Below are 14984 nucleotides of genomic sequence, written 5' to 3'. Positions count from 1 at the left end.
GGCTGGGGATGATGGGTTTGGGGTGCAGGAGTGGGCCCAGGACTGGGGATTGGGGTTCAGGAGTGGGCTCAGGTCTGGGGTAGGGGGTTGGGGTACTGGAGGGGATGAGGGCTCCAGCTGGGGGTGTGGGCTCTGGGGTGGGGATAATGGGTTCAGAGTGTGGGAGGGGGCTCTGGGCTGGGGCAGGGGGTAGGTGTGTGGGGGGAGGAGGGCTCACGCTGGGGATGCAGGCCAGGGATGAGGGGTTTAGGGTACAAGAGTGGGCTCAGGGCTGGGGCTGGGGATTGGGGTGCAGGAGTGGGCTTAGGGCTGGGGCAGGGGGTTGGGGTACTGAAGGGGATGAGGGTTCCAGCTAGGGGAGTGGGCTCTGGGGTGGGTATGGGGATGAAGGATTTGGGGCACCGGAGGGGGCTCAGGGCGGGGGATTGGGGTGCAGGAGAGGTGCAGGCTCTGGAAGGGAGTTTGGGTGTGGGAAGGGGCTCAGGGCTGGGGCTGTGCCTTGGAGTGCAGGAGGGGTGCAGGGTGTGGGCTCCAGGCAGCACTTACCCCAGGCGGCTCCTGGAAGCAGCAACATGTGCCTGTGGCCCTTAGGTGGAGGTTTGGCCACGGAGGCTCTGTTTGCTGCCCTCGCCCACAGGCACTGCCCCACAGCTCCCATTGCCTGCGTGTCCTGGCCAATGGGAGCTGCAGAGCTGGTGCTCGGGCTGGAGGCAGCACACGGAGCCCCCCTGGCCACCCCTCCACCTAGGAACTGGACATGCTGGCCACTTCCTGGGAGCCACACAGAGCCAGGGCAGGTAAGGAGCCTACCTTAGCCAAGCTGCCCCGCTGACTGGACTTTTAGCGGCCTGATCAGCGGCTCTGGCCTGAGCCTCCAGGGTCCCTTTTCAATTGAAAACTGGACGCCTGGCAACCCTAGCTGCACAAAATAGGCATATCAGGGAACCAGGGTCTGAACTTCTGCCTTCTTACATGGTTGCAAAAGGCCATCTTTTTAATGCCCATGGGGAATTAGATGCCTAGACACTTTTGAAAATCCCACTAGGCACCTATTTCCATCATTAGGCACCTAAATATCTTTAAAGATCTGGCCCAAAGCACCTAACACACCTTTGGGTGCTGTGTAAATAATAATAATTATAATACTGTTATGCATAGGCACCGACTTGTCCTCTGCCCAGTGGGTGCTCAACGCACCCTCCTGCTCCTCGCCCCGCCCATGTCCCCCCTCTTTCTGCCCCTGCACTGCCCTCATCCCAATCCCATTTCACCCTTTCCCCAAAGTCCCCACCCCCTTCCCGCCCCCATTCCACCCGCTTCCCCCAAGTCCCTGCCCCTTCTCCGCCTCCTCCCCTGAGCGCACCACATCCCTGCTCCTTCTCCTCCCTCCGGGAAAGTCCTAAATGCCTCCAAACAGCTGTTAGGCAGTGGGGGGGGGGAGTGCTGGGCGGGAGGGAGAGAAGCAGGGACACGGCGCACTTGGGAGGCTGGGCGGGGGAAGCTTGGCTGCTGGTGGGTGCTGAGCACCCGCTAAGTTTTCCCTGGGGGTGCTCCAGCCCTGGAGCACCCATGGAGTCGGCGCCTATGCTGTTGTGAGCTAGGTGAAACCTTGTTGTGGATTGAGTTAAAACCTTGTTGAGATGAATGGACGTGAATGCACTCTTCAGTTAACATAACTGTACGGATAAATTAATCAGAATCCCTCACCTAAGACAAAAGGGTTATGTGACCCTGCCCGAGAGTTTTAGATTGTGCGGGCAGAAGAATTTTTGCTGGGTATTGTAAATTCAAGCAGAGGCCTGTAAGTACGGTAAAGCTCTGGAAGAAGCTGGAGAGAGAGCTTTTGGGTCTGATGCTGTCTACAGAGGTTTAGGGCTGTAAGCAACAAAGCTATCCCCTGGTTTGGGTTCCTCCTGTGTTTGGAGAAGCAGCACTTTGTACATTCCTTGTAAATAAACAAGATTGCATCAAAGAAATATCAGCCTCTATCATCTGTTTCTCGTCCCAACTGGAACACTCACAGGCTTTGATTAGCCACTTGGGTCAAAATGGGGTAACACTACCAACCAGTGGGCTCCATTTCTTGACTTCACTGGGAGTTTTCCCTGGGCAAAAACTACTGTTTGCAGTTTGCAGTCTGTTTGCAGTCTGTTACCTCTGTGTATTTATCTGTTGGGCACATAGTCTGGCAGGCAGCTTTTTTGGTTCAGAAGTGGTGCTGTGTGTAAACTAAGGCTGTGATCCTAATCCAGATCTTAGTGCACAGGTGTCCACTTCACAAACCCACCATCACAACTCTCACTTATCTGCCCCACTGGGCAGAAAGGTTAAGGATTGAATGGACATGGAGACTGAGCTGTCTATCTCTCCTTTCATAAGGTACAAATTTGTAACAGTGGAACAACTGACCTTGGGCTGCGGTAGATTCTCCATCACTTAACTTTTTCAAATCAAGACCGGTGTATCTTTGTAAAAGAGCTTCTGCAGCTCAAACAAGAAGTTATAGTCTCAGTATGGAGATTAGTGGATGACGTTCTTTGGCCTGTGCACTGCAGAAAGACAGACTGGCTGATCATAATCAATATCTATGAATCCCTATGGATGGTCCTGACAGATCACAGTAGAGGCAAATGAGCAGTTTGCACCGTTGTCGACTGTGCTGTGCCAGCTCCATGGAGAGAGAATTTAATTCCCCGGGACTGTCAATCAGGCACTTTCCTCATCAACACTACATTAGTTAAAATCACAGCTATAAAAACGGTGACTTCAGTACCATATGACTAGAGTTTTATATGCACTGTGATTATGTGCCTCGCCTGGGAGCCCTGGAAACCACTTTAACTAAACTGGCTCTGCTTTTCCAATATATCTTGTCCCTTATTTTTATGGGGCTTACAGCTTGGTTGTAAAAATTCATGCCTGGTTCAAGCTCTTGGAGCACATTTGTCGGAGAGCTGAGATGGCAGCAGGATTGCCCTTGATCTCTGTAGGGGCATTGGGTGGAAATAGAGTTAGTATTTAAAACGTATTTTCTCTTTCAACAACAATGCAGAGGCAGTGTTGGGTAGCGGCTAGAGAAGGGGACTTTGAGTTAGGCCTTGCATCTCTTCCCACTTCACCTGGTGTAAATCAAAGTCAATGGAGTTACACCATAAAACCCGTAGGAGAGGAGAATCAGGACTCTGGAATGCCTTCCTGCCCTATCACTGACTCAGTGTGTGACCTTGAACAAGACACCTCACTGCTCTGTGCCTCAGTTTACCCTGTTGTAATTAGGATGTAATAATGATCTCAGATGGGTGTGTGCTGAAGTGTATTGAGCACCTGTCTCTAATGCCTCTGGGGAGTTCTTTGGATGAGAAACGCAACTCATTATTTAAAACCTCCCATTTATAAACAGATGTTCCAGTGAGTTCATGACGATGCTAGGGCCTGATTCCCAGCAGATTTGTGCCTTGTGTAGTCATTTACCCCTGAGCAAAGTGAGCACAAAAAAGGGTGTAAAATGCTGCCACTGTATGCTGGTAATGTTGTGGACTCACTGTGCACAAGTGTGAATGGCTACCCAAGGCAGGGAAGAATCAGGCTCCCTCGCCTCAGGGTGTCCCAGCAAGGCGAATGCAGCCAGCCACCTCCTTTTTGTATTCCCTCCTCAGGGTCAGTTGGGGCTAAGCTTGAAGGCAAGAACTTGGGAACTAAAGATCTTATTGTTTAGGGAGACCCTTAGGAGCCCTTCAATGGGAACCTGATTTAGTTCTTTCCTAAGCAGAGACCCTGAATTTGATTCTCCTCTCGTGCTGGTTTGTTGACTTCAGGGAACAGTCTCCTGATTTTCACTGGAATAAATAAGAGGATAAACAGGATCCTATTCTTGTCAAGTGCTGAGAAACCTCCTTCATCACCGCACATGACCAGGCCCTCGGTCCATTTACTCCATGACCCCTTAATTCCTTCTGTTTCTCCATATTCCCCTACAGAGAAGGTGGCATTTTATTCTGCCAGCTTATCGTTGCACTACTGGACCAAGTTTCCAGTTCCTGGATGTATTTGTATGTGTACATCACCTCGGTGGCTTGGTCGGCAGATACTCACTAACTTAACGCCAGCACCAGTAACTGTCTCTGTTTCCCTATACTGAGGAACATGATGGGTTCCTGAATGACTATGTCACTAATAACCATAAGCAAAACCATCTCCCTTTCTCTGAATGCCTGGGCATTTTCCTAAAGAATCTAAAGTTCAAATTATTAAGGACAAGGTTGGCATGAATCATTAGTGCTTGTGAAAGGCACCACCAGATGGGCAACCTGGAGAATTAAATCTTGTGTTTATCCACAGCCTGGATGGTGGGAACACAAGTTTGCCCACGCTGCCCCGCCAATGTGTTTCAGTCATGATCTGGAGGTGAGAATACAGTTTAGACTCCCGTGGCCCATTCAGTGGTTGGATTGCCTGCAAAGCTGCCGTTGGATTGGTGTCTTTTGCACGGTGTTATTTTTAAGTGCTTCACAGCTGAGATCTCTAGACAGGTATAACTTTGATGACTGAAAGTAAGTGCCTAATTGAATGGCAGGGGGGCAGTGGCCTGGGGGTAGAACACCTTCCTGTTCTATTCCCACCTCTATTCTTTGCCCAGTGAATGCTTTTGGGTAGGCGACTGTATGTCTTGCTTTCCTCCTCCACCTTTGTATGGTGCTTGTAGATCTATGGCTAGAAAGGGCTAGCTGTTCGCTTGCTAATAATCCTCATTGTATTTTTCTCACACACAGACACTCTGAGGAACATTCCCTTGGTGAGCCATGGTCCACGCTCCTCCCCAGCAGAGCTAAACAGCTCCAACCACCACCTGCTCAGAGAACGCAAGTCATCAGCTCCTGCCCACTCCAGCCAACCTACCTTGTTCACTTTTGATTCACCTGCCAACCACGTCCAGACCACCTTGTCTGCCAGCGCCCCACAGGACTATCTCTTCCTGCACCAGTGTATGAGCCGAAAATCAGAAAATACAAGGTACAGTAGGAGGTCTGTGGGCAAACATGGGGGAAATCCCATAACATCAGCAATGATATTCCACCCTCAAAGCTATATCCAGAGGGAGTGCTGGTGGTTGGCTACAGTATAGGCATTCGAGGGCGGGGGGGTGGAGGGCTACTTCCAGCTCTGCCACTGATTGGCTACCTGATCTTGGGCAAGTCACTTAATCTGACGTATCTATCACTGACATCAATGAGAATTGTGCCTTGATCAAAGGCATGATGTCAGCCTTAGCGCATCAGTAGATCTAGGCAGCTGAAGAGAGGGTAATGATGGCTCTAAACTATCTTCATGTTCCCCTGATCCCCACAGCTGCTGTGGGGTGGAGTGGCCCATGGCATAATTTAGAGCAGCCTTGGGGGTTGTCTACATAACACCCAGCTGTAAAGGCTTCCAGGGGGCTGTTCCAATGATAGGGATTGCCAGCATGCAGCTGAACTGTGGCCAAGCCCCCCGTGCTGGCATGGCTGAGAGTGACTATGCCAGCCAAAGAAATCCTAAACTGCCCAGCTTTCTAGCCCCTCCACAGTGCAAGAATCTGACCCATCATTTCCAGTTTTAACCTTTAAGCAAAGCTTTCTGGACAAAATAACCATTTTTCCTTTTCAAGGGATGGGTGGATTTGCCTGCTGCTTGACACCCTTCTGACGTTTCATATGGTGATGATGCAAACCTGCTGTAACCCAGACCTTGGTTTGCGTCACGGCTGTCAGCCGCGTTCAGTGCAGTATTTATGGGAGAATGGCAGCCATCCCACCTCCCAGCCGGAAGGGCTGCCTTAAACAGTGGAGAGCCGGTTTGCAGAGTATAAGCAGCGAGGCGGGACCACTGAGAGAATGAGAGGATAGTAAAGGTCACAGCAAACTGGATTACTGGGATCAGGGGCTTCTCCTGACTCCCCACAGAATTGCCCTGCTGCATCTCTCTTTCACTAACAATAAAAATGTTTTACTTCAGATGGAATTAACGAAACATTATAAATAACCCTCCTCATGATCCAGCTGTTAGATGCCTCTTGGAGACTAAAGACCATTCTGCACACATCCTCTGCAAGCCTAGTGACAGAGGAATCTGAGACAAAGGAAGAGATAACAAGGGCTAGACATTCTTGGAGTAGGAATAAGACCGTCCCTTACACCAGTGACCTGGTCTAGCGCTGTGCTAATAATGGATTTTTCGGTTCACTGATAAGTCTGAAAAATTGGAGAGGGGGGTGGGGGAAAATAGTTTCAGGCTGAAGTGGATACAATTATTTTTTAAATGTTGACTGAATCGAAAAGGAAAACAAAACTTTGTTTTGGGTTGAACAACCTGTTTTGTTTTGAATGTGAGCCTTTTAAATTGGGTCTGAATTGTTTTTAAAAGTAGAATTATAGGAAATTTCTAAACAAAAAGTTGCTTCCAACTGAAAATATTGAAACGTTTCATTTTGAAAAGGTAGAAATGAAACATGTCCAGATTTTAAGAATTTTTATGTTTCGTTTTCAGCACATGAATTCACAAAACATTTCGTGTCACCAAATCAACATTTTTCGCTAGAAAAAGTTACACTCAAAAAATGTTGTCCCGCTCTAACCTGGACTCTATAGAAATATTTTGAATGCCCAGAGAAGCATCTGAAGGTACATTTAGCTAGGAGAAAAATATTAAGGGCTGTCAACTGTCATGATCATGGTATCAGCTGATCTCCAGTAGGGGTCTGGAAGAAAATTCCTTCCCTGATGCATGGTTACAGCCCAGAGCAAGGTGTCAGGGCTCCTTGGTACTGTTCCCATGTAACCTCTCTGGGTCTTACCCAGCTGTAAAATAGGGAAAATAATAGCGAGGTGACAGCGGCAGTAGGGGGAACTGACTAATTAACCTTTGCAAAGTACTTTCAGATCCTCAGATGAAAGGCAAAGCAAGGCTATTAGTCTGGGGCATCTGGCGTAAGTCACTGTCAGAGTCAAACTACTCGGCCGGGACCCAGGAACCAAATTCCCAGGGCTGAGCATCCACGTAGTGTAATTCAGCATTGTCTTGTGATGCGCAGTCTTTGTCAAATGAGTCTATTTCTTAGCGCCATCTTCTGATGGTTTCTGTGAACAGCAGCTAAAATAGAATCAAAACTATCTTCTCACTGGCTCTTGCCCACCCGGTGTACAAAAGTTACGCACCTCAGAAACAAGTTGTAGCTCCCCTGTGTAATTTACTGCAGGCAAAATCTTCTCTGGAACACTATTATCAGTGGCACAACAAGCCACACAGGACCCTGGTTCCAGAAGAGGCTAGGGGCCCATTTCCCAATTTTGAAATCTAAAATTTTCTTTGTCCCCAAACTACCTACCAGTCCCGACATCTCCCATTTCCCCTACAATACCCACAACTCACTGCACTGCCCCCAACATACCCCACTCACCCCTAACCCCTCACCCTGCAGCCCCCCAACACTCCCCACTCACCCCATAGCCCACCAACTCCCCCCCAGCCCCTCACCCACCACCCCCAGGATCTTCTGGGTCACACCAGCACCTCTGATCCCCCAGCTCAGTGCTCTGCTCCCGACCAGGGGTGTGTGCAGGAATTTAAATCTGGCTGCTTTTGGAGGGGCACCTGCTGTCAGCTCCTGCCACAGCCCCAGGTCTGGAGGAGCTCTCTCTCCCAACCGTGGCCCTGGGGCTAGAGGGGTTCTCAGCTCCTGCCACAACCCCAGGGCCAAGGAGCTCATTCTCCCTGCTGCGGTCCCAGGGCTGGATGAGTTCTGTGCCCCCATCGATTACAGAGGGGCGTGCCCGTTTGCCCTCCCTTGTGCGCTCTCCTGCTTCTGACGTGGGCTAGGCCAGCTCCACCCAATCCCAGCCATCCATCCTTTCCGCAAATGCCCATTGTCTGCCCTGCTCTCACATGGCACAAGCCAAATTGGAGTGATGAGTGGTGCTGCGACTCCACGTGCCAAGTTGCAATGCCACTGGCTCAGATTTGGCCAGGCCACAGCTGGACCAAACCTGAGCACCCACGCACCCAATCATAGTGCCACTCAGATTCAGTCTGGTCTCCCCTCTCTCCGATGGAGGGATGGCAGGGCAAAATCTGAATGAGCAGCATTATGATGCTGTGCACCAGTTGAAGTGCTGGAGTGTTGCTCTGTCTGGTTAGGGCCTCATAATCTCATGGGCCCTGGTGCAACTGTACCACTTGAACCATTGTACTTAATGCCACTGAATATTATTTCCTCCTAATGTCTCTGTTATTGATGCAACACAAGGCTGTACGATGTGTATCAATAACAGGAAAATAATAGATATAATCACAGGCAGACAGAAACTGTTAAAAGAAGGTTAAAGTTGCAAAAGTCAAGCATAGAAAAGTTAGGAAATGCCAGGATTACATAAGAACGGTCCATCTAGCCCAGGATCCTGTCTTCTGACAGTAGCCAGTGCCAGATGCTTCAGGAGGAATGAACAGGGCAATTATTGAATCATAGGCGCCGACTGCCCCTCTGCCTGGTGAGTGCTTGACGCCCCCTGCCACTGGCCTTGCCCCTGCCCTGCCTCTTCCCACCCCTGCACCGCCCTTGCCCCACCCCATTCCACTCCTTCCCCAAAGTCACCACCCCACCCCGCCTTTTCCCACCCCAGCCCCACCCACTTCCTGCCCCATTCCATCTCCTTCCCCCAAGTCCCCGACCCACCCTGCCTCTTCTCCACCTCCTCCCCTGAGTGTGCCGCATCCCCACTCCTCCCCCTCCCTTCTGGAAAGTCCTAAGCGCCGCCAAACAGCTGTTAGTGAGGGGGCAAGAAGCGCTGGGAGGGAGGAGGTGGAGTAGGGACATGGCGTGCTCGGGAGCAGGAGGAGCGGAGGAGAGGGCAGGGGGAGCTTTGCTGCCAGTGGGTGCTGAGCACCCACTAATTTTTTCCTGTGGGTTCTCCAGCCCTGGAGCACCAACAGAGTCAGCACCTATGTATTGAGTTTCCTTCCTCTGGCTTCCACTCTCAGCTTCTGGCAGTTGGAGGATTTGGACACCCAGAGCGTGGAGTTGCATCCCTGATAATCTTATAGACTCATAGACTCATAGACTCTAGGACTGGAAGGGACCTCGAGAGGTCATCGAGTCCAGTCCCCTGCCCTCATGGCAGGACCAAATACTGTCTAGACCATCCCTGATAGACATTTATCTAACCTACTCTTAAATATCTCCAGCGATGGAGATTCCACAACTTCCCTAGGCAATCTATTCCAGTGTTTAACTACCCTAACAGTTAGGAACTTTTTCCTAATGTCCAACCTAAATCTCCCTTGCTGCAGTTTAAGCCCATTGCTTCTTGTTCTATCATTGGAGGCTAAGGTGAACAAGTTTTCTCCCTCCTCCTGATGACACCCTTTTAGATACCTGAAAACTGCTATCATGTCCCCTCTCAGTCTTCTCTTTTCCAAACTAAACAACCCAATTCCTTCAGCCTTCCTTCATAGGTCATGTTCTCAAGACCTTTAATCATTCTTGTTGCTCTTCTCTGGACCCTCTCCAATTTCTCCACATCTTTCTTGAAATGCGGTGCCCAGAACTGGACACAATACTCCAGTTGAGGCCTAACCAGCGCAGAGTAAAGCGGAAGAATGACTTCTCGTGTCTTGTTTACAACACACCTGTTAATGCATCCAGAATCATGTTTGCTTTTTTTGCAACAGTATCACACTGTTGACTCATGTTAAGCTTGTGGTCCACTATGACCCCTAGATCTCTTTCTGCCATACTCCTTCCTAGACAGTCTCTTCCCATTCTGTATGTGTGAAACTGATTGTTCCTTCCTAAGTGGAGCACTTTGCATTTATCTTTATTGAACTTCATCCTGTTTACCTCAGACCATTTCTCCAATTTGTCCAGATCATTTTGAATTTTGACCCTGTCCTCCAGAGCAGTTGCAATCCCTCCCAGTTTGGTATCGTCCGCAAACTTAATAAGCGTACTTTCTATGCCAACATCTAAATCGTTGATGAAGATATTGAACAGAACCGGTCCCAAAACAGACCCCTGCGGAACCCCACTTGTTATACCTTTCCAGCAGGATTGGGAGCCATTAACAACTACTCTCTGAGTACGGTTATCCAGCCAGTTATGCACCCACCTTATAGTAGCCCCATCTAAATTATACTTTCCTAGCTTATCTATAAGAATATCATGCGAGACCGTATCAAATGCCTTACTAAAGTCTAGGTATATCACATCCACCGCTTCTCCCTTATCCACAAGGCTCGTTATCCTATCAAAGAACGCTATCAGATTAGTTTGACACGATTTGTTCTTTACAAATCCATGCTGGCTATTCCCTATCACCTTACCACCTTCCAAGTGTTTGCAGATGATTTCTTTGATTACCTGCTCCATTATCTTCCCTGGCACAGAAGTTAAACTAACTGGTCTGTAGTTTCCTGGGTTGTTTTTATTTCCCTTTTTATAGATGGGCACTATATTTGCCCCCTTCCAGTCTTCTGGAATCTCCCTCGTCTCCCATGATTTCCCAGAGGCTCAGATACCTCTTCCATTAACTCCTTGAGTATTCTAGGATGCATTTCATCAGGCCCTGGTGACTTGCAGGCATCTAACTTTTCTAAGTGATTTTTTACTTGCTCTTTCCTTATTTTCTCTTCTAAACCTACCCTCTTCCCGTAAGCATTCACTATACTAGACATTCCTTCAGACTTCTCAGTGAAGACCGAAACAAAGAAGTCATTAAGCATCTCTGCCATTTCCAAGTCTCCCGTTACTGTTACCCCCTCCTCATTGAGCAGTGGGCCTACCCTGTCCTTAGTCTTCCTCTTGCTTCTAATGTATTGATAAAAAGTCTTCTTGTTTCCCTTTATTCCCATAGCTAGTTTGAGTTCATTTTGTGCCTTTGCTTTTCTAATCTTGCCTCTGCATTCCTGTGTTATTTGCCTATATTCATCCTTCGTGATCTGACCTAGTTTCCATTTTTTATATGACGCCTTTTTATTTTGTAGGTCACGCAAGATCTCAAGGGTAAGCCAAGGTGGTCTTTTGCCACATTTTCTATCTTTCCTAACCATCGGAATAACTTGGCTAATAGTTATTGTTGGACCTATCCTCCATGAACTTATCTAATTCTTTTTTGAACCCAGTTATATTTTTGGTGTTCACAATATCCCCTGGCAAGGAGTTCCACAGATTGACTGTGTTGTGTGAAGTAATACTTACTTTTGTTTGTTTTAAACCTGCTACCTATTAATTTCATTGGGTGACCCATGGTTCTTGGGTTATGTGAAGGGATAAATAAATTAAGAGTGCCCACACAGGCAAGTGCTGAAAGCACAGGAGAGTCCAGCTCTTAGTTCACTGAAGTTATAAGCAACTGCGAATAGGATTTTATAGTGGAAAGCTTTGGATGATCTTACGTATAGGTGACAGGTTTCAGAGCGGTAACTGTGTTAGTCTGAATCAGTAAAAACAATGAGGAGTCCTTGAGACTAACAAATTTATTTGGGCATACAACAACTACACACCACACAACAGAAACACTAACCCAGGAACCAACCCCTGCAATAAACCCCGTTGCCAGCTCTGTCCGCATATCCATTCAAGGGACACCATCATAGGACCCAACCACATCAGCCACACCATCAAGGGCTTGTTCACCTGCACATCTACCAATGTGATATATGCCATCATGTGCCAGCAATGCCCCTCTGCCATGTACATTGGCCAAACTGGACAGTCTCTACGCAAAAGAATAAATGGACACAAACCTGACATCAGGAATCATAACATTCAAAAACCAGTAGGACAGCACTTCAATTTCCCTGGGAACTCAATAACAGACTTAGGGTATGTCTACACTACGGGATTATTCTGATTTTACAGAAACCAGTTTTGTAAAACAGATTGTATAAAGTCGAGTACCTGCGGCCACACTAAGCACATTAAGTTGGTGGTGAGCGTCCATGTACCGAGGCTAGCATCGATTTCTGGAGCCTTGCACTGTGGGTAGCTATCCCATAGCTATCCCATAGTTCCTGCAATCTCCCCCGCCCACTGGAATTCTGGGTTGATATCCCAGTACGTGATGGGGCAAAAAACATTGTCGCTGGTGGTTCTGGGTACAGCCTCATCCCTCCTTCCGTGAAAGCAGCGGCAGACAAACGTTTTGCGTCTTTTCTCCTGGGTGAACTGTGCAGACGCCATAGCACAGCAAGCATGGACCCTGCTCAGCTCAAGACAGCAATCATGGTCGTTGTAAGCACCTTGCACATTCTCGAGCAGTCTGTGCTGAACCAGGACCTGCAAAATCAGGCACGGAGGAGGCGGCTACGGCAGAGCGGCGACGAGAGTGATGAGGACATGGACACAGAATTCTCTCAAACCGCGGGCCCCAGCACATTGGAGATCATGCTGGTAATGGGGCAAGTTCTAGCCATTGAACGCTGATTTTGGGCCCGGGAAACAAGCACAGACTGGTGTGACCTCATAGTGTTGCAGGTGTGGGACGATTCCCAGTAGCTGCGAAACTTTCGCATGCGTAAGGTCATTTTCATGGAACTTTGTGACTTTGGAGTGGGCAAATCTACTGTGGGGGCTGCTGTGATGCAAGTAGCCAAAGCAATCACTAAGCTGCTGCTACGAAAGGTTGTGACTTTGGGAAATGTGCAGGTCATAGTGGATGGCTTTGCTGCAATGGGATTCCCTAACTGTGGGGGGCGATAGATGGAACCCATATCCCTCTCTTGGCACCGGAGCACCAGGGCAGCCAGTACATAAACCGCAAGGGGTACTTTTCAATGGTGCTGCAAGCACTGGTGGATCACAAGGGACATTTCACCGACATCCACGTGGGATGGCCAGGAAGGGTTCATGACGCCCGCTTCCTCAGGAACACTACTCCGTTTAAACGGCTTCAGCAAGGGAATTACTTCCCAGACCAGAAAATAACAGTTGGAGATGTTGAAATGCCTGTAGTTCTCCTGGGGGACCCAGCCTACCCCTTGATGCCATGGCTCATGAAGCCATACACAGGCAGCCTGGACAGTAGTCAGGAGCAGTTCAACTACAGGCTGAGCAAGTGCAGAATGGTGGTAGAATGTGCATTTGGCCATTTAAAGGCGCGCTGGCGCACATTACTGACTCGCTCAGACCTCAGCCAAACCAATGTCCCCTTTGTTATTGCTGCTTGCTGTGTGCTCCACAATCTCTGTGAGAGTAAGGGGGAGACCTTTATGGCGGGGTGGGAGGCTGAGGCAAATCACCTGGTTGCTGATTACGCGCAGCCAGACACCAGGGCGATTAGAAGAGCACACCAGGAAGCAGTGCGCATCAGAGAAGCCTTGAAAATGAGTTTCAACACGGGCCAGGGTACGGTGTGACTGTTGTGTTTGTTTCTCCTTGATGAAAACCTGCCCCCTTGATTGATTCATTTCCCGTAAGCAACCCACCCTCCCCCTTCGATCACAGCTTGCTTTCTAAGGAAATAAAGTCACTCTCGTTTAAAAATCATGTATTCTTTATTAACTGATTATAAAAAGAGGGAGAGAACTGACAAGGTAGCCCGGGTGGGGTTTGGGAGGAGGATAGGAGGGAAGGAAAAGGCCACTAAAAAAATTTCAAAATAATAACAGCCTTTTGGTTGGGCTGTCCTCAGGGGTGGAGTGGGCGGGTGCACGGAGCCTCCCCCCATGCGTTCTTACACATCTGGGTGAGGAGGCTATGGAACTTGGGGAAGAGAGAGGTGGTTATACAGGGGCTGCAGCGGCACTCTGTGATCCTGCTGCCGTTCCTGAAGCTCCACCAGACACTGGAGCATGTCAGTTTGATCACGCAGCAGCCCCAGCATTGCATCCCGCCACTGCTGATCTTCCTGCTGCCACCTCTCATCTCGAGCGTCTCTCCTCTCATCTCAAGCATCTCTCCTCTCCTCACGTTCATCCCTCCTGTCCTCATGTTCGTCCCTCCTGTCCTCACAGTCACGGGCATCTTTCCTGTACTTTGATACCACATCCTTCCACTCATTCAGATGAGCTCTTTTATTGCGGGTCACTTCCATGATTTCCAAGAACATTTCGTCTCGCGTCTTCTTTTTCTGCCGCCTTATCTGAGAAAGCCTTCGGGACAGAGGAGGGAGGCTTGAAAAATTTGCAGCTGGAGGAGGGAGGGAAAAAAGGGAGAGAAGTATTTTAAAAGATACATATTACAAAACAATGGTTATACTCTTTCACGGTGAACAACACTATTCACCTTACATAGCATATGTGATTTCAGTACAAGGTCGCATTTTGCATCTTAATATTGAGTGCCTGCGGCTTTGGTGTTAGAGATCACAGACACTGGTCCGGGCAGCAGAATTCGGCTTGCATGCGGCCATGGTAAGCCATTGTCTTTCAGGTTCTTCAGCCTTCACGTATCCAGCACCCTCCTTTCCCAAATACCAAGCAAAGCCCGTTGAGTGCTGCTTCTTTCCTGTTAACGTGCAGCAGCAGAAATCACCTCCCACCATCCAATTCTCTGGAATGATCGCTTCCCCCCTGCCCACCGCGTGGCTGGTAGCAGGGAAGATCCCTGCTAGCCAAACGCAAAAAAGCTCAGCGCCAAGCACCCTCCCCTCCTCCCCCTGCTTGGCTAACTGCAGGGAAGGATTTCTTTTCAGCCACAGGCAAATAGTCCAGTAGGAATGGCCATCTCTGTCCTCTTAATTAAATTCCCATATTTCAACCAGGTTACCATGAACGATATCACTCTCCTGAGGATAACACAACGAGATAAAGAATGGATGTTGCTTGAATGCCAGCAAACACCAGGACCATACGCTGCTAGGCTTTGTCATGCAATGATACCAGATTACTTGCTACATGCATGGCGTGGTCAAGTGTCCTACCATGGAGGACGGAATAAGGCTGCCCTGCCCAGAAACCTTCTGCAAAGGCTTCTTCAAATGTCTTTTCATTTCGTCTTTTGGAATGGAGTTCTATCA

The 14984-nt window shown here is 48.9% G+C and overlaps 1 protein-coding gene across 3 annotated transcripts in view; it reads left to right on the top strand.

Annotated features, from left to right (window-relative positions):
• Positions 1-14984, top strand: part of GAB2 (GRB2 associated binding protein 2) — a 188594-nt gene that overhangs the window by 154639 nt on the left and 18971 nt on the right. For all 3 annotated transcript variants that reach the window (XM_030558261.1, XM_030558281.1, XM_030558270.1), the window contains exon 3: positions 4770-5010. In XM_030558261.1, coding sequence (XP_030414121.1) covers positions 4770-5010 — 241 coding nt within the window. The remainder of the gene's footprint in view (positions 1-4769; positions 5011-14984) is intronic.

This window comes from Gopherus evgoodei, chromosome 1 (genome assembly GCF_007399415.2).
Source record: "Gopherus evgoodei ecotype Sinaloan lineage chromosome 1, rGopEvg1_v1.p, whole genome shotgun sequence".
NCBI lineage: Eukaryota > Metazoa > Chordata > Testudines > Testudinidae > Gopherus > Gopherus evgoodei.
This window is presented reverse-complemented; position numbering and strand designations above follow the sequence as displayed.